Here is a 20,457-nt window from a genome sequence, read left to right on the forward strand (position 1 = left end):
TAGTTTTGAAGAGGTATCAAAGTAGGAGAAGAGTGAATCTAGTTCATCAGGACAGAACAGAGACTCCCGCCTGGCCTCGTCGCTACTTACAGCAACCGCTGGGACATGCAAGTTAGCAAAGCACAAAGCAGGCAGTAAGGAAGGGATAGGGCAGGAAAGAAAGTTATTGGAAAGATTCAGAAGGATGAAAGTACGGAGGAAAGAAAGTGGTTAATATGTTTCTGAGTGATATGCATTCCCACTCCAAATTCTTCCCCACCTAGAAGTGCACATTTCTGAACAAGTTGGGTTTTTTTTCTCCCCTATAGGTCAGGCTGTGACTCATTAAAAAAACAGATTCCAATTCCTCTGCACACGGCAGGCAAACAGTTAATACAAACCCATGCCGCCTGAGGCTGAATGTGTGCAATACAGCTAAGGAGAGAAGCGTGGAAATACCTTTTTGGGACGCCGCACCTTGGTCCCCTGCCAAAAGGGATTTTTCAGGGCCACTGTGCCTTTTGTCTTCCTGACTCGGAGGCAGAACTTGTGCTCTGGCTTCAAGCAAAGGTACTGATGCAGGCTGCTTCTCTACAAACTTTTTTTCCACGTATTTTGCTCTGATGTATGCCTCCCTCTCTTGCCTGCCATACAGAAAATCCCTGCAGTTAGTAAGCTGATAGTTTCACGTATTGAAAGAACATTTATTTCACACTAAACCCAGTAACCAGTGCACCTCCAGCACGTGTTATGGAAATAGGAAAAGCACACTCACTCTTCCTGGATTCCTCATTAAATTTGGCATAAGGCTCAAAAGAAAGCAATTTTGTTGTGCTCATACATGCAGGTTTTCCTTCAGGCTGTGACTTCCGAGAGTGTAGGTGGAAGAAATAAGCATTAGTTATCGTATGCTACTTCTGGGCATTAGTCCCTTAGACATGTTTTCTAGTGTTAATAACCAATTAATACAGTATGCATTTAGTTTCTGCAAATGGCAACATTTGCCAAAGGAGCATCAAGATTGCACAAGACAACAGCAACAAGGCTCAGGCAGGCACATGAAAATATTTTCCCTTGCAGCCTGAGGTTCTCTCCTTCAGACATACACCAGTTGTGACAAGCTGATGAAAGGGGCTATAAAAGTATTACTACTAAAACTGCCAAAAAGCAGTTGCTACTTTAAGTTAGCAAATCTCCTAGATTATTTTTAACATAGTCTCCAAACTGCCAACACTTTATAAAGCACTGTCTTCTATAGCATAAAACTGCCTGACAAGCAGCAGCACAGAACTAGAAAGCTGGTAAACCCCCCAGTTTTAAAGACATGTGGTATAGCAGAAGAAGCTACCTCCAAACACCAATTAGCATCAGAGAAATGGAAGACAGCAATACAATTATTAGAAGGCTGCTGTAAAGCAGCAGAGCTCAGGTACAATGTAGGCAGAAAGAAGAGAGTGTTGTGGGCATCTTGGAACAGAACTCAAGAACAGGCAGTGTAACCAAAAGGCTGTACCCACAGGCTCCTTCCAGGAGCACGCTCAGAGAGCGAATACTGCTGGCTGTGATGGTTCAAAGAAGACAAGAAATTAAAAGCAACATGCCCACATTGATGAGACAGCACAGGATGCTATAGAGTGTCATCAGAAGGAGGAAGTGAGAGCAGAAAAAGAACAAATGAACAAGAAGTTGAGGAGGACAAACAGAAGGCACACCCAACAGAGACAGTGAGAAAAGGGAGAGAGCAAAACACACCGGTGAAAAGGGAGAAGAAAGAGTACCTCAAAGGAGTGTTACACAGTTAACTGGCAGCATCTTTTAAAGCTGGCAGCTGAAGGAAGCAACATGAAAAGGGAGGAGGAGGCACTGCTAGTAAATTAGTACCTTTGGCTTCCAGGTTGTGGCTTCTTTATTCCCACTTTTTCCAACTTGGCTTCATATATTCTATTTATAACATTATTTCCCAATTCACACATAAGCTATGAAGCAAAACAAATAAATTCAAATACAGTTGCAAAAGGCTTTTAAATCTACCTAGTTAGCTATTTTTAACCCCTCTCAGGCTGTTTTTCTAGCTTGGTGTTTTTCACTGGTAAAAGCACCCTCGCAGAAATGAGCAAGGGTTTATAGCACAATAACGAAACAGTGAACAGAAAGATCAAATTCTGAGTAAGATAGCAAAAAAAAATGATAGTCACTCCTCTAATGTGCCATTCCCCTCTGAAAAAGGACTGCAAAAATTATCATCTGCCATTTAGGTATCATTTCTGTTCAATAAGAAGGGCATCTGTTCAATAAGAAGGTGCTCTCTTCTACCAGCTTTACTGTTGGCTATTCTTATCCCATTGGCCAGAGACAATCAATTCCATTCCATCTTGTCCAACAGACATTTCTGCTAACTCACAGTGTGATGCTGTCCACAGGAAAAGGCCAAAGACAAAAAACAGCCTGCATTTAATACTTTAAGGAGGATTTGGCCCAGGAAGTCCACATACTGATGGCAATGAACAGGCTTCATACTTCTACCACCACATAGAATGTGCAGTTCTGGTATTTAGCTGAACTTCTGATTGGTTTTTTTTGGTTGGTTTCCTCAGCATGAACACAGTGACACTAAAATCATTTAGGGCCAAGTCACAAGAGAAACACCATTACTCACATTGCCTTTTGGTTGTTCAGAACAAAGCAGCAATACCCAAGCACCAGAACACGACAGCCAGGAACAAATGCTCTGCAGCAATTACCCAGCTGCACACATGATCCTTGCCTGAGTTCCTGTTCCAGTATTTCAGTGTCACATGATTTTCATAACCATGTTTCACACTGGAATTTTGGCACACAAACAGCACGTGAGAAGAGCTGCAGGAGCGCTCTCCTGGAAGTCAGCAGGGGTAAAAAAAGATCAGGATCTCCCTTGAAGAGCTGACCTTTGAATTTTCAACTATGATCATGCTTTGGGCTGATACAGCACTGCCAGTATTTTTCAGCCCACTATATTGCTGCTCTGTGAAGAGAGTTCTGGGGTTTTATGGTCAAAGGTTACTTAACTACTCGATGGGCATTAATGAACCTGAAGTTGACATAAGTTCTTTTGGCTTGCAAACTAGTAACAAGAATGATTACTGCATGTATTGTAAAAGAAACAAAAGCCCCCAATGTTCAACCATAAATACTTTCTACTCCAAAATGCAAGACAAGCACTAGGTACACACACAAGTGTTTCCTGCATTGAACTTGCTGATGCAGAGGCTACAGAGCAACAAATGAAGTACCAAACAGAAACTTGTTTCAAAAACACTGTCATACCTTAAGAAGTTCAGGTTCCCAGGAATCCAGAGTTAAAGATCTTACTTTTGAGAAGTGGACTCCCAAACTCCTAAACAGCATGAAACAAACATTAGCCTGGAACTGCTGTGTTTTGTCTTGCCTCAGACAGCTTTGCCTTTCATTTACGCAAATAAAGCGGTTACCTTAATTCTGTTTACACACGGGAGGTCTCTAATCTTCCTTCAATATACATTTGGAGAGGCAAACACCACCCTTCCTACTCTAGTCAATGCACAAATACAGTTCTGAAGAGTTCCCCAACCTGTGTATCCCTGAGCACTCAATGCACAGCGTGATTCCAAGGTTGATACTGGCCCAGCGAGGATCTGCCAAACCACAGTCACAGCAGGCAGCATTACCAGGAATGCACTGGACTCGCTGTAGGGCACTTTCTCCCTTCAATAACTTCTCTTTCGTCTCACTCCCAGATTCCAGGCTGCCAGTGGAAGGGGATGATTTCTTCTCCTGTTTCTAAAAAAGACAGAATACAAAGTAATAAAAGAGAGACACACAATAAACTGAAGTCCCTCAGATGCGAACGGTTCACGAGAATCCTAGGCAAGCAACTGCTAAGGGCCAGGGAAAGAGAGAACTAAAAACAATGGTTAGCTTTCTAGAAGAAACATGAACTGCATATAGGAGTAGCCTATGAATTTTAGCCACACTACAGAAAAGTCTCATCAAAACATGCCAAAATCACATTGAAGTGAAGTGAAAGATAGATTAGATATAAATCCTAACCTTCAAAATCTCATTGCATTTCCAATGGGTTCTTTCTTTCCTCCCCACACACAAGAGGAGTTTGTTCCCATATTTAATTTCCACAATAGAATACAATAAACCAGGTTGGAAGAGATCTTCAAGATTGTGTCCAACCTATCATCCTAATCAACCTAATCAACCATGCAACCAAGCATCCTGTCAAGCCTCGCCCTGAACACCCCCAGTGACAGCGACCCCACCGCCTCCTCAGGCAGCCCATTCCAGTGGGCAATCTAAAAGGGAGTTGTGATTTGGCTGGTGGTTGTTCAAACTCACCTCAGATTCATCCCCTTTCTCTCTATATGCTGTAGCAATACTGGTCTGAACAGCCTTAATCCATGCCTGCCGCAGCTTTTCCGAGTCAGCCTGAAGCATGCAGCTTCTGTGAGGAATCACACATATGGTCAGATCCAGAGAGACTGACTGAGCAGCTAACATCAAACAACACGTGGTTCAATAAAACACACACTCCTGGGAAGGTTTCTGGCTATCAGCAGAATTATACTGCTTAGCAGGCACCATCTCATAAACTCATCCTTTCGGGGCTAACAAAGCAGTTGACCCCCTCATGATTTGTGAGCTCTTTGTTGCAGAGCTATTTGCAGGTAATGCTAAACCAACACTAAAATATGACTTTTCAAATAACCCAGAGAATGGCTTAGCTCCCTATTCCCTTTCTCTTCTCATCCCAAGTCTCTCAGTTTTATATCCTCACATGCAATTTACCTCTGAGACAAGATACAGGTATCAGTCCCAGGAAACACAATTTCGTTCACAGAGATCAAGAGAAAGCTGTTGCAAAGCAACACAAGAGTCAATGAAACAGGTGATGAAGTATAAAACTGCTCCAGCATTTAAGGGTTGAAAAAGTATAGGTGAGCAGGAGCAAAATGCATATTAAAATGGATTACAACTGAAGAGTCAAGCGTTAGGCACCACTCTATAAACACCAGGAATTTAAGTCTGAGTGGAGAGTATCAATAACCTCCCAAGCTAAAGACAGGTTGACTTATATCAAGAACTTAAAATATGGCCACGTCTCAAAATCCTTAATGAGAAATCCATGCCCTGCCCTTGCTGCAGCAGGGCTGCCATACTTCTCCAAATACAACCAATACACTGCACTGCTCAAGGTGAGATGCTTTCGTTTGGTAGTCGCATTTAGTGCTTTCTGAACTGCAATTTAATGCTACTGTGACAACTTAGTAATAGGTTTCTTTCACATGACACCAATCAAAGCTTTGGAGAAACTGAGAAGCAGCTTGATAGTATCAGCTATTAAGTCACAACAAGCACAAGCTGTTTATGCATAATGCACAGGAATGCAAGCTCATTTCAAATGAAAGTAATCTAAACACTAGGAACACTTCTCACAGCATCACCTACTCTTAGCCATAATACTGGAGAGCAGAATTGTTCAGATACTTGTCCTGCTTTGATCTGTCCCAAGAGAAATGTTAATCTTGTGTTGCAAGACCAGGGAGTGCAAGGATTGTTTTGGTTCTGCTTACTTTGTTGGCGAAACCACCTCAAAGCAGAAGCGTCGCTCTATGTCCTCACAGTGTTTAACTGTGCAAAGCCGCAAGTCTTCCACAACTACTGTGGGGTTATCCTGAGACAGAAAAAGAAAGTCACACAGAAGAAAGAGAATCAAGTGGCTAACAATCCCAAATGCACCATTTCATTCTATTTCTTTCTTTACACCGATTTTTACCTCCAAAAATGAAAACTATCAAAAGCTCGAACGGCAGCACATCTTTAGATGAATTTTCAAGGTATCACAGTATCAGTCAGGGTTGGAAGGGACCACAAGGATCATCTAGTTCCAACCCCCCTGCCATGGGCAGGGACACCCCACACTAGATCAGCCTGGCCAGAGCCTCATCCAGCCTGCTCTTAAACACCTCCAGGGACAGGGCCCCAACCACCTCCCTGGACAACCCATTCCAGGGCTTCACCACTCTCATGGGGAAGAACTTCCTCCTCACCTCCAGCCTGAATCTCCCCACCTCCAGCTTCATTCCATTCCCCCTAGTCCTATCACTCCCTGAGATTCTGAGAAGTCCCTCCCCAGCCTTCTTGTAGGCCCCCTTCAGATACTGGAAGGCCACAATTAGGTCACCTTGGAGCCTTCCCTTCTCCAGACTGAACAGCCCCAACTCCTTTTTCGGCATTTAGTTCACATTTAATGAAAGCTTAGAGCAAACTTGGAGAAGTCCTTTTTTTCCCCTACAGTTCAAACTATTCAATAACAGCTTTAATATAAGCAGCAGTATTCAAAGGACTTTAAAAGATGTGTTTTAAGGAATGAGATTAGCTTCCAAATAAATCAGATTATACCAAAAAACAGCAATACTGCAAGTGCTAAACAAAGCCAGAGGCTGGATGGCTTTTGAAAAATTGACTCAGTAAGAATTTTACTCTAAGCTGAAAGCATTTTTAAAGGTGAATTTAAAAGAAACAAACAAACTAAACACCACACACAAATGTCATTGGAATTCATCAACATGAAATGCCCAGCTCAAATGTGCTCACACAAACTCAACTGTTTGTTTCCCTTCCAAAGACAACAACAAAAAAAATCAAGAATCTGGATTTGATGACATCAGGTACCAAGGAACAGCCTCTGAACCTGGTCTATTAACATCCAAGGGTTGCCCTAAGTTCTTCCTTTTTGGAATTTTCCCCTCCACCTCCATACAGTTATCTAGTTTTGTTCCAAAATAAGAGCATGGGCCCAAATGTTGACAAGACCATTCCATAGCTCGGGGCAGAACAGTGCTTGCTGCTGGAGTACATGCATTAACTTTTCCAGCAGCAAAGAGACTGACATGGACTCCTGAACTGCATTTGCAGTGTTAAATGCACATACATAGCACCCCTGACTTTTTCATAACAAATACTTCTCTACCTTTCCCCCCTGTCCTCTCCTCAACTGCTAAGTTGGGTATGTGAACTCAGTAAGCAGCTGGAGGGAGCAAGCTGTGAATTGCTCAAAGAGCAGGACAGAGTATTTCAGCGTCACCAAGTGTGTACAAGCCTTTTGCGACCATCAACTTAAGGATCTTCATAAGCCTTCTTTGCAAGAAGGTAACACAACCCCACAGCAAATAAAGAATGTGTTTACAAGTCCCTCTGCAGGCATCTCAAAAATTAATTGTGGCTATTACTCTCATTTTACAAAGGGTGCAACTAACTGACAAAACGCAGTGGGTTGCTGAAGACCATATAGGATGCCAATGCCAGCACTGCTCCTTCTTCCTCTGACCAATGAGGAAAACCATCCCTCACTACTCCAAACAATCCCCAGCCAGTTTTTGTTGCTTACCTTAAACTTCTTCTGGTACACAAGTTGGTTATTTTGTATTGAGAACCAGCGCCTAGTCAAATGAAGAGACATCCAGAGAATACATAACTGATTTCACAGCGCTTATTGGACTGAAACGTGTGCTAACACGTCATCTACAACAGAGAGACTGCATAAAAAACTCACAACAGTAACGCTGCAGTCAGTTTTGGCAAGGGTTTGGTGAGAAAAATGAAAACAGAGAAAGCAGAGACAAAACAGGAAAGAAAGCCAGATTCCAATAATTTGAGTCCTAAACACAGTGTTACGACACCATTAGTTAAGCTACCACGCAAACCAGTTCCATTTCAGAGAACCCTTTACTTCTGTATTTTAGCAGGATGATGAAATTTAAAACCAAGTTGTTTGGTGACACAAATCAGATGGCTTGAGTAACAAAAATACTGCAGGTATGCAAACTACTCGCTCCTGAAGTATTTGGGAGAGTAGAACCGAGGCATAACTTAGCACAGCACTAAAAATACTGCGCTGTGGCTAATCCCGTGCAGGTTTGGTATCTTTGTGTATTTGGTGTTTCTTAAAAAGGTTTAGGTGCTGAAATAAAAAGGAGTGCATACAAAGCCAGCAAATCCAAGGAAAAACTTTTAAGCAGGATTCCAACTTGAGCCTCAACTCCAGGAAAATATCAAATAAAAGATCTAAGGAAGGCGTCCTATGAAATCCAAAGCAAAATATAACACTTGAGCTCCTCTGAACTGTATCCTTCCCTGTCAAACTTGCCATTCAGATTGGATACAATTCATAGAGAATGGAAAGACCATTCATATTATGGGGGGGAAAAACAAATTAGTATATATAAGCCCATCAGATCTCTTACATTTTAATGAGGCCACTGAATAGAACAAAAAGCTGCAAAGACAACCATCCCTTTCTAGCTCTTCTGGAGATGCACAAATTAAAAGCTAATCAACCACCATTGGTTTTGAACTGATGAAAATGAAGGGAATGTAAAAATGAATTCAGTCCTGCAGTGGTATTTACACTGTTTATTTTGTTCAGGCTGACAGTGTGCCCTGTCTTAATCATAGCATGGTTCCTCAACGCTCTCAAGTACCCTGCCTATCGCACACATCACTCTTTTTCTGCCCTGCCAATTAGGTTGAATGGTAACAACATACAAAACACTGCACTGCAAAATCTCATGCTGTTCTCCACAGGCTGTTGAACTTGAAGCTAGAGGTGACTACAATTAGTAACAAGAGGGCTCCATGTATTTATTGAACCACCACAAGCCATTCATGAAGAGAAGCACGCAGAGACGGTAAGGAAGTTTTAAGGTACACAAACCAATTAGGTTCCAATCAGAAAAATCTAGTATTTGTTAGATAGTTAGTACTTAGTAGACAGAGGAGATTCTACCTTTCAACAATTCAATTTCAAATGTTGTGCAGATCTACTGAAATTTTAAAAGCAGGAGCAGGATCTTCTTTCACTACTGGATTTCCAGCACACCACCACTCATCTTTTTCAGTTAACTGAACAGTATGATGCAAAAAGTTAAGCACTCTTTCAATTTATTAAGAGCAGTAGTTTTGGTCACTGCTATTTAAAAGGTATCACCTTTACCATCTATTAAAAAAAAAGTTTAAAAGGTAGGCACTAAGCCTCAAATATGAGCATGAGACTTAACTGCTAATATTTAAATAGACAACAACAAAAAAAGAGCAGACTACAAAAGGAAAACGAACTCAAGCTTTCTAAGGTGCTTTTTTGGAACAGAGCCCCAAATAGAAAAACCACGAAAAGCAGTGTCTAAGTGACAAAGGAAACAAAAATAAACACAGCCTTGCCCCGAGGGAACATGCAATGGCCTTAGGCAGTGCAATTACCTTTGTGAATGCAATGTTTCATTTATTCTACGGCTAAGTATTTAGTGAGTTGAAGCAAGTAAGTTCCAATCTGATCAAGTGGATGTTGAGAGAGCACATAAACCCTACAACCGGTTGGTGCAATCGTTTAAGTCTTCCAACTCCTTTTTTGTTCCTAGTACAGGAGTGATACCTGCTTAAGAGAGCTTTCCAGTTCAGCCAAAATGTGTGTGGCTCTGGAGTGCTCTTTTAAAAGAAACTTTTGTTGTACAAGATCAACACTTTATTCTAAAGCATAACTTGTAAACCATGCTTTTGAAGTAGATGCCAATGGAGAAGAAAGTGAATGCATTTTATTGTGTGCTTAAAAAAAAGAGTGACTGACTGACTCCCCTCTGACACATCAGCACCACAGCAGTTTTATCCAGGTCAAGAAACTTGGGAGCTATTTCTGTTTAACCAAGTTTCATCAACAAACCCTACTCATTAGTGCAGGAAACAGACTGCTGGGGGTCTACAGCCAGGAATAGAAGTACTGAAGGTACTGCCACAGGGTGTACCATATCTACTCTGTTCTAAGGACTAACGTTGATAAACTTTTAGGTATGTGCAGCAAGTACTGGCCATTAAGTGTGCCATTCTGACAACAACAGGAGAGAAGCACGGCAAAGGAGAAAACACACGCGGGGAATCACAAAAGAACTTGAATGGCTTCACTCAGCAGCGCTTGGATACAGCTCTCTGGGTTTGGAAATGGAATGTTTCCTGTCACTTACACCTGCATAATTCCATAGAGCATCTATTAAAGATGAAACATTAAAAACTAAATAGGGGGGAAAAGATATATTAATCTCCAGAGAATAATAAAATAAAAGCCAAAAGGAAAAACAAACAAAAAAAGCCCAAACTGTAAAACTGAAATTATTTCAGGGTTATGTAAAAAACAACAATCATGTTTATTGGTTTTTCCACTGGCTGCTCCCAGCAAAGCACACAAACCAGAGTGATTAAATGTGCACAACATGTAAAAGTTACAGCTTCATTTTCAATGCAGGTGATAAGAAAAAAAAATCTCTCACCAACTTCAACAGTAAAAAACACAACCAGAAAACAAAACCTGAGCCAAAAAAAACATCAATCAAAGCACTGATCTTGGATACTGAGACGTTTGAGTGCAGAATCTTTGCTTTAAAGCCTTTAGAAATAAAGCTGGCTTGATCTTTCTAATGCTTTTAAAGGTGTTGAGCAGCAGGTGCAATAGCATCCCAGGCAGAATCCTTCTGTTATTTTCTCAGACTGAGCCACTTACACATCCATTGCGAGTGATCAAAATTAAATGCGGGGGTTAATGGAGAGCTTTTTGCGTGCCAAAGAAACATGGGGAAGGTAGAAAAAGCTGGTTGGTACCTGATGTGATCTGGCTTTTTCCTGTCATGTGAAAAAATGGGGTAGGATTAAAACATAAGGGAAAGGAGGAGAAGGAATGAAAAATGCAAAATGAGCAAAATAAGCAAAGGATTAGCATGACCTGAAAATACAGCAGAATGAAAAAGGAAAACATTTAATGCATCCAACCTTCAAACTGCTCAGAACAAACTGATGTTTGGTGAGAGCTTTTCTCCCTACACACATGTATTCACACAGATCTTTCTTCACAGGATGGACTTCTCTTTGCAGTTGAAATTCCAGGAATCACAACAGCTTTCCACCTCCTGCCCCACAATAATAAACGCACCTGGATTCCAGATCCTGATGCCTTAAATACAGCTGTGTACAATCAGTTACATCATTTGCAAACAGATTTGCATGCATTTAAAAGAAGTCTCTACATCTGTGAGACTAGCCAGTATCAAGATCCCATTCTGATTCCAAAGTATATTAGCTGAAATACTCATGTACCTGACACATTAACCATTTACTTGCAATAGAACAGAACTGCAAAGCTCCAACTCTCTCAAAACACTGCAACACTCAAACTGCAAATAGCTCTTGTGGTTTGTCCTGCAACCTGCTCAAACACTATCTGTTTCTCAAAGGAGCATCATGCAGAACTATCCTAAGAAGAGGAAATGTGATGCAAAATCCCAAATGACTGAAGTGCTCAGACAACTGCACCCAAGCTGCCAGCTGCCCCAGGAAGAAACTACACCACCCTAGCAAGAAGTTAGTTAGCTTGGGATTGGAAACAAGGCAAGTTTTCACTCCTTACAACAGGTTTTCCCCTTTTCAAAGGGGTGCATCATGGAGTTTTGAGCTTTTTCCTCCTTCAGCAACCAGACTTCTTCCAGGATAACTCCCCACAGGGAATTCATGGATTCACTGATCAAGACATGCACACAGAAGCAGCACAACTTGTTGTGATGCTTCTCTAATCTTAATGCACATACTAATGTGCATCAAACCCAGACAAAATCCGTTGTATTACTTCCTTCTCTCTTGAGGCTTTAATGCTGGCAAGTATACACTAGTAGTGATAATTCTACTGATATCTGGTGCCTTGAATTCAGTCTTAGAAAGGCCTTGAACCATCAGAATACCAATACATGTTACTGCTGACAGGGCAATCAGCAGTTAACAAGGAAGATCAGGGCCATCACAGTTCAGAACACCAGGAAACTCTAGGAGTTCTTTCCAGGAAAACTATTCTGTGTTTATTTCACAGCTGGTTGATTTTTTTTTTAACCCTCCAAGATGGGCCTACAATGAAGCAAACTAAACTACTTATCCACTGAGAACACTGAAAATATCTTGTCTGTCTTGCTGTCTCCATCTTCAGCTCTGAATTCCCTTCTGTGTAAAACACATCATTCTCAAAATGTTTCCTCCTTTGGTATGTCTTGTGCATTTTTATGCTCAAAACAGTTTAAGCAGACTAATGGCACAGTCCTTTCTTGTACTCTGTCTAGTGACTGGAAAAGCACTATCACCACCAGCACATGATAAGCCTGAATCTGTATTACCTCCCTGCAGTTGAAACTGCAATACCACTTAAGTGAATCAGTGGAAACAGGCAACAGCCACTTCAGTGCCTGCAATGCAGGAAGCAATTACAAGTGTATTCAGAAATAAAAGCAAGATGGAAATCAAAGAATGGGAAAGGCTGGAAGGGACCATGGGAGATCATCTAGTCCAACCCACCTGCTCACACAGGTACATCTAGCTCAGGCTGCATGGGAACATGCCCTTAATTTCTATTAAAACATGAAAATTTGGGATACATTCAGAAACTAATGGCTGTCTTCATTAAGGTCCTAAACATCTATTTTTGGCATGACAACAGTAGCAGTAGTTTCATAATAATTAATTAATGGGTTGTGAATGCAAAGCACAAAATTCAAATGATTGATTCTATTTCTAAACTGTGTTTATTTACAGACAGAATATCTAGTGATGTTCTCCAGCCACTTCTGAAGCATCCAACCTGCCCATCACTGAGATAAATTATTGAGAATCTAAGACTGAAAAAAAAGGTTAAGGCTTAGTTTTTTTTTGAACACTCCTGTGACAAACAGAGAAAACCTATAAGCAAATCTAAATTGTGTAGCACAAGTAGTTAGGTCTGACTCATTTACTGGGCTGTTTACCTTGGCTCTCTTAAGGTAGTATTTGCTTATGGTTTTGTATGTCCAAACCTGTAACATAACTTCAAAACCCATTGTCTGTCTTGATTTAATTATGACTTCCTCCTATTTAAATTCCCAACAGTTAGTTTTAATTGAATCCCACTCCCTAACCATGTTAAGGTATGTGCAGAAGCCACATGGAAGAAGAATTTTGCCAAGAAAGGCTGAATCAGCTTAGCCTTAAGGTCCCTTCCAAACTTGAATTCTATGACTCCATGAATATTCCTCAGGCACCTTCCAGTGCTTCTGTCCTGCTCCTTCCTTGCACCTCCCCACAGAGCAAGATCTTCATGATATCCAGAAGCACCCAGAAAGTCTTGCCTTCTGTCACTTATCAAGGGCCTTGAGTGAGTCCTGCTGAACACCTTGCTTAAAAGGTGTTCAGGCTTTCAGCCTGCTGAGAATCCAAGAAAGAACAATCTCCTATCCTGTTACTGAGAATTCTTCTCAGTGTGTTTACACTAACATTTCACTCCAGACCAGGACTGTGCTTCTGAAGCATCTCTCAGTTTCCTCCCTCAGCTGTCCTTTGATGCTTCACAGATTTTGTTTTAGAGAACTCTGAATTCTGCTTGGATGAAACTAAGTCAGAAGCTAGATTTCAAAGACAGATGGACAATCAGACCACAAGACCAGTCCTAGAAGCAGTCCAAAGCAACATCTCCTATAGTAGTTGCACGTGACTGGTTAACACAGGGACAGTCTCCCTGACATCAGTGGCCCTTGCATCAGTCTACATAGAATCATAGAATATTGAATCATAGAATCAATAAGGTTGGAAAAGACCTCAAAGATCATCAAGTCCAACCTGTCACCCAACACCTCATGACTACTAAACCATGGCACCAAGTGCCACGTCCAATCCCCTCTTGAACACCTCCAGGGATGGGGACTCCATCACCTCCCTGGGCAGCACATTCCAAGGGTGAATGACTCTCTCAGTGAAGAACTTTCTCCTCACGTCCAGCCTAAACTCCCCTAGTGCAGCTTGAGACTGTGTCCTCTTGTTCTGGGGCTGGTTGCCTGAGAGAAGAGACCAACTCCCTCCTGGCTACAACCTCCCTTCAGGGAGTTGTAGAGAGCAATAAGGTCTCCCCTGAGCCCCCTCTTCTCCAGGCTAAACAACCCCAGCTCCCTCAGCCTCTCCTCACAGGGCTGTGCTCCAACCTCCTCCCCAGCTTTGTTGCCCTTCTGTGGAGCTCAGAAGTGGGAGAGAAAGTGAAGCAATCACACTTTGCTACAGACTAGTGATGTTCCAAGATGCTTAAGGAATTGCAGAATAATTAAGGTTAGAAGAGACCACACATCCAAACACACATTCTGGCATTTGAAATACAGCAAACAGTTTAACGAAAGCACTGCTGCAAAAATTGCAGAACATAAAGATAGCAAGAGAAAGCTCAGTATCACAGCAAATTAACTGTGTCTCTGTGGGACTGAAAAGGCTGCAGCATGTATTAGATTTCCTTGGGGAAAAAAAACCCCAATATATACATCCCTGGAAATACAAAAGAAATCCTGTTCAGAGAGGAAAATATTTAAACAATAGTAAAATCTCCACTGTTAAAGAGACATGACTAATGGTTTATTTGGAATCCCCAACAAGACATCCAAGTTAAGCAGAAGCCATCACACAAAACAGGGTTTGTAAAAGGCTGACAATTGCAGGCTTATTCTGGGAAACCAGACTTGAGTTCTTGAGTATTTGAGTCCTTCCCTGCTCCCAATGACTCTACAACTTCTATTTTATCCTCTGTTATTTTTGCAGCATAGCTCATTGCATACAATCATAAGGATTGTTCTATTTCTACCCCAAAGTAAGGCCAAAGGCAATGAAAGGGTCAGACTGTGCACAACAAAGCAAGCTTTCCACACACTGAACTCTTCCAAGCTTAGATGCACTCTTAGAAAAAGGTTTGCAAACAACTGAGACAGAAATGGAGGAAAGCCCGCTTTGAAGTGTCATCTCTAAGCCAATGAACAAGCTGTCCAAGCATCCTGTCAAAGCTGTGGAATCAGCAAGTTGCACAGGTTGCAAGTCAGACCAGAACTTAGCTTCACAGGCAGCATCATAATAAGCTAGTGAGTAGAGGGTTGGAATAATTACCTGTTCCAGGTCTTGAAGGCATTGCTGGCTCGCTTAAACAGATAACCTTCCATAACAATACCATTGGCTGCATCTACATTGTACTCTAGTTTAGTATCATCACTGGAATAATCCTAGTGCAATGGAAAGAGAAAAAGACACTGCAGTTTCAAACAAAGCTTCAAATATGGACAGTACTGATGTCAAAGAGAGCAAACATTTAGGAACAGTGTTTTGCTTGCAGCACTTGAGGCAAGCCATGACTCTCAGCCCCTGGCCTATTTCTTCAGAAAGCATGTTGAGGCAATCAGAATTCTGAAGATTTTTACTTGCCCTGCACACAGTGGGAATTTCTTGCTCCTATTAGTGAGCACATGAAGGGCAAACATTCCTGAGAGAGTATCTGATGCTTCAACTCTCTGCTCAAATGGTCTTAACATATATATTCCCAAGAAAGGAGAGAGCAAGTTAAAAGGGGCAAAATGGGAGTTCAAAGTCAAAAGTGAAACGTAGCTGCAGCCAACTATACAGAGCCAGCTGTGCACGGGCATTTTCTTCAGCACTGCCACCACCACAAGTGAGCCAAATCACAACATAGAGAAGAAGCCAAATAAAGATGGTGCTATCAGTTCTCTACATTAAAGAGGTCAGGGTGCTGGCAACAATGCCAAGAACTTAGTAGTAATTTTTTCTTATCTTCAGCAAAAATAAAGGTAGAAGCAGGACAAGTGAATACACATTTCAACCTAATGTATCTAGTATCTCATAGCTGATGACATTCAGAAAGTGTTAGATGTTCTTTCTGGTTTGGTTCTTCTCCCCCCCACCCCCTTCTTACCCTCTCAGAAAAAAAAAGGGAGCAAACTCCTCTAAGCACAGACTTAGCCATGCTGATGTCACATTCCCTCCCCTCCCCAAAAACCTGATAAATCACTAACTCACCAGCTCCCAAACATAATGAAACCTGCTAAAGATTTGCATCTTCCCGCCTCAGTGATGCCTGCAGCTCCTTGTCTAGTGAAAGAAGATACACTCCCCCTCAGCCTTCTCTAGCTAAACTGCTCTGTAATCACATTTTCCTCCAGGTTTGGAGAACTACTGCAGAAACCTCAACCACCTTTTCCAAGGCATCTAGACTCACGCTTTGAGGCATATACAAGCACGACAGGAAAATGCCTCTGGATCATTTGCCATGCTACACTCTCAGCCCAACCTGTCTAAAACACTGAGCCTTTGTCAGGAAGTGCACTTGGTGTCATTTTTAACAGCTTCTCTGACCGATTCCCACATTTGTAGAGCAGCTAAAGACACAGGAGTACACAGACAAATCATCAACATTTTCCTAGTGACATACAGCAGACTACCAGCTGAGGGGGGAGGGAGTAAAGCTTTCATCTGCTTTATCTATAACATTTCATTGATAAAGTTGTGATCAGGGAAAAAGATCAGCAAACACTCCCCCCCACCCCCACCCCTGCCCCATTTAATTGCATTTATTTTTCTTTCATTCTTACAAGCTAGTTTTGACCTTCTCTACAGTCCTGCTGTTTTATCATTAACAAATAGGAGAGTAACAGTCACATTGTGGTTTATTTTTATCTTGGTGCATGAAATAGTGAATCACAACAAAATAGTCAGGGGGTGGAGAGAAACACATTTGTATTTTCCCCATGTCCTGTAGAAGAGAATCACATGTTAATGAACCCAACCCCTTGCTGTGATTCAGAATGGTGTAGTCCTTCAGCAAATGCATAGCTAACAAAGTTAGTTAGTAAGCAGGTTTCAGTTGGGACTAAAGCACGTTTCACCTAATTAAAACTAAGAACATTAGGAGAGTACTACAAAAGTTACACTGGAGTGCTGTAAGGCACATTTCTTTCAGCTTTGAAGGATGGAACATCTATGGCTTCTGTTCTCATACTAGTTTTTCAAGGCTGGCCAGCTACTCAAAGAGAATCACAGAATCATAGAATGTTAGGGGTTGCAAGGCACCTCATCCAGTCCAACCCCACCTGCCAGAGCAGGGTCACCTAGGATAGGTCACACAGGGACACAGCCAGGCAGGTTTTGAATGTGTGCAGAGACACCCCACAAACCCTCTGGGCAGTGTTTTGTCACCCTCACAGAGAAGTTTTCCCTTATGTTCACATGGAACCTCCTCTCCTCCAGCTTGCACCCCCTGCCCTTTGTCCTATCATATCCCTGAGAAGAGCCTAGCTCCATCCTGACATTGCCCTTCATAAACATTAGTAAGGTCACCTCTCAAATCTCCTCCTCTCCAAGCTAAAGAGCCCCAGCTCACTCAGCCTTTCCTCAGCAGGAAGATGTTCTACTCCCTTCAGCATCTTTGTGGCTCTGTGCTGGACTCTTTCAAGCAGTTCCCTGAGGTCCTTCTTGACCTGAGAGGCCCAGAACTGGACACAATATTCCAGATGTGGCATCACCAGGGCAGAGTAGAAGGGGTTATACAAGTGAAGCATAGAGCACACTTGCCTTTGTCTTCCCTTTTTCTGTAAATGTTCATGAGAGATGCCAATGGTTCATTGCCACAATTCCTGCTGGGAATCTGGTGGGTCACAGAACTCTTGCTATTCCCCAGAGTGTTTCAGTGAATGTATTTTCACATGAACATATCAATTTACCACACATACTGGATGCATGTTTTCTGTTTCTCTACATATAATCAGCCTTTTACCACAAGCAAACCCCACCACTTCCCAGCAGCAGAGACTTCCATTTACTTTCAATATGAAGACTGCTGGCAGGCAACGAAAACTATCAAGCCATTTTTACCAGGAAATCTTCAGGGGTGCCAGTGTTGGCATTTTAACATTGTGTGTGTATTCAGTATGGCTTTGCTTTAGAGAAGCAGAACTTTAAACATTTTACCCCAAAAAGGCTAGTGAATAGGGGAGCAGAAGTACCAAAGAAAACACTGATCTGAAAAGTTACTCCAGAACACACTAAACAGAAGACACTAACTGTGCACTTCCCACCCCATTTAGACAGGTGCTTCCATTCCCTTCCCACTGGCATTTTTCATGCTTGAATTGACAGTCCCTTGAGGAAGGGCTTAAAATTCAGACAAGAAGCAACAAGGTTTACAGTCCAAGACAAAGTGAAAGAAGGCAAGAGAGTCACTTGAAATACTGGCACATGTCTGTTGGCACGGGAATTGCTTCTCAACAGCAGCTCCAGCTTATGCCTGCTTTAGGAATCACAGCATGCTTTGGGTTGGAAAGGACCTCTAAAGGTCATCCAGTCCAACTCTCCCTGCAGTAAGCAAGGATATGTTCAACTAGATCAGGTTGCCCAGAGCCCTGATGAGCCTCACCTTGAGTACGTCCAGGGATGGGGCCTCAACCACCTGCCTGGGGAATGTGTTCCAGTGTTCCGCCGACTGGGGCAGCATCTGATCTCATATTGTGTTATTTATTCAAGATGGTAAAAATTTCCCAATCCTTCTCACTCCAGCTGTTTCCTGTGCAGTTCTCTGGACACAGACTTTTTCTTTTATTACTATTTTGTAATGAAAAAGGGATTTGAATACAATAAAAACTATCTGAAGTTTCTTTCCTGTATAGATTTCCCTTCTTTTGGAACAAAATACTAGCTCTGTGACAACACCAAAAAGCCATAATTCTGTCTACAGGTCCAATAATGTCTTAGTTCAGCATGTTACTACAGGAAGGGGCTGCAAACTGCTCTGAAAACAAGAGGTAAGTGACACTGGGACATGGCTCTTTTGATAGGAATCTTCCCCTATAAAAATGGACTGCAGGAAGTTCCCAGAATGACCATGACACGTTTAGATGAATAGAACAGGTTGCCCAGGGAGGTAGTTGAGGTCCAATCCCTGGAGATATTCAAGGTGAGGTTTGACAGGGCTCTGGGCAACCTGATCTAGTTGAGGATGCCTACAGCAGAGGGGGTGGGGACTGGATGACCTCTGGTGGTCCCTTCCAACCCAGAGCATTCCAGGACTCCAATAAGTTCCTCCAGATGAATATGTAAAACACAATTTCTCGCACACAGACCAAGAAAATGTTTCCTGAATGCTTGATAGAAAACAAAAGTTAAACAGAAATACCAGACATGAGATCTCTTCAACCCCAAAATCAAACTATAGTGGTTATCAGGCCTTTCCATGAATTTTGCTTTAGCTTCTCAGACAACAGACTAATTAAATAGGATGATGAGGAGGGAAGTGAGGTGAGTTACCTGATTAGTGCATTGGCAAATACAGACAAGTGGGTGGGGGCGTGCACACGTGCACTTACCTAATCATTTCTGGATAGGAACTGCTCTTTATCCAGACAATGAAGAAATGGCATCATTCTGAAGCACTAGATTAAAACTTCAGTATGTTAAATGCACATATACTTCATGGAGTATGCAATACAAGCAGCAGAACTTACAGTCATCATAAAACATGGAAGGATTTGGCACTAGAGGATTTGGTAACATATGGCTAAGAGGCAGCCCAGTGGAAAGGAGTGAACAAGGCTGCCATCCTGATCAGACTGACCAGATGACAAAATGCTATAAACAAGAAGATCCAAGGTCTAAAGCAATTCAAGATGCTGAAATCCTGATGAGCTGGAAGCGAACTCGGTGGGAAAGGCAAGGAGGAGACAAAAGCCAAACAGACCACATGATCTGAGTAAGAAACCAAGGAAATTATTTGATGATCTATAAGAAGAATCTCCAATAAAGCATGCCTTCCAAAGCCTGGGTGTGTTAACCTAAGTATTACCCTCACAAAAATACAGCAGTGACTTCACTGATAAGGACAGGAGACAATATATACACAACTTGAAACACAGAACTTTAGAGGACAACATAGAATACAATCTGACTGCCCTGGTTATATTTTAGAGAGGACAGAATTGTTCCTCAATTCAGATATGATTGCCATTTGTGCTAGAAACATTCATATTACACAGATGCAGCTTATCAAGTTTCATCAAGCTTAAACATGTCAATAACCATCAACACTATTACAAACAGTTTACCTGTAAAGCAGCCTTTTAAGCAGCATTTGGAGGAAAAAGAAAGACAGACAGACTGTAAGCATCACTAGCAACAGCAATGACCACAATTCATAGCAACAAGTTTCATTTCTGTGGCAAATTGTAAGGTAATAGCCCATAACTCACATCCTCCACCAAGCACCACTGTTCTCAACCACTGCCCCTTCCTGAAACTAGGCCTCATTGAGCCCAAACAAATCCAAATTTGATTGTCAGCATCAATTCTGAAGTTCCATCCCTCTCCCCACTTCCCCTCTTCCTTGCCTGTAGTTACCTCCTGTCTGTCTCCAAACACCTCTTATCAGCACTGCCCTAGAACCCATCACCCTAGCTGCTCAGTTTCACAGTTGCTGCAGCTCTACTGCTTCCCACCAACTCCTGCAGGAGTGACAGGATGAAGACAGACACATTTCCAGTAGTCAAAGTTACTTGTTCTGTGACTACTAATACAGACTCCTCCTCTACTAAGGCTCCC

General features: G+C 42.0%; 1 protein-coding gene across 1 annotated transcript in view; it reads right to left on the reverse strand.

Annotated features, from left to right (window-relative positions):
- ACAP2 (ArfGAP with coiled-coil, ankyrin repeat and PH domains 2) overlaps nucleotides 1–20,457 on the reverse strand; it is a 62,906-nt gene that overhangs the window by 8,969 nt on the left and 33,480 nt on the right. The window contains exons 10-17 of the mRNA XM_009908736.2: nucleotides 14,971–15,083; nucleotides 7,394–7,445; nucleotides 5,577–5,677; nucleotides 4,342–4,447; nucleotides 3,566–3,774; nucleotides 3,283–3,352; nucleotides 1,861–1,955; nucleotides 439–623 (exon numbers count right to left, since the gene is read on the reverse strand). Of these exons, the coding sequence (XP_009907038.1) occupies nucleotides 439–623; nucleotides 1,861–1,955; nucleotides 3,283–3,352; nucleotides 3,566–3,774; nucleotides 4,342–4,447; nucleotides 5,577–5,677; nucleotides 7,394–7,445; nucleotides 14,971–15,083 (931 nt within the window). The remainder of the gene's footprint in view (nucleotides 1–438; nucleotides 624–1,860; nucleotides 1,956–3,282; nucleotides 3,353–3,565; nucleotides 3,775–4,341; nucleotides 4,448–5,576; nucleotides 5,678–7,393; nucleotides 7,446–14,970; nucleotides 15,084–20,457) is intronic.

Source organism: Dryobates pubescens, chromosome 32 (assembly GCF_014839835.1).
Source record: "Dryobates pubescens isolate bDryPub1 chromosome 32, bDryPub1.pri, whole genome shotgun sequence".
In the NCBI taxonomy this organism is placed as follows: domain Eukaryota; kingdom Metazoa; phylum Chordata; class Aves; order Piciformes; family Picidae; genus Dryobates; species Dryobates pubescens.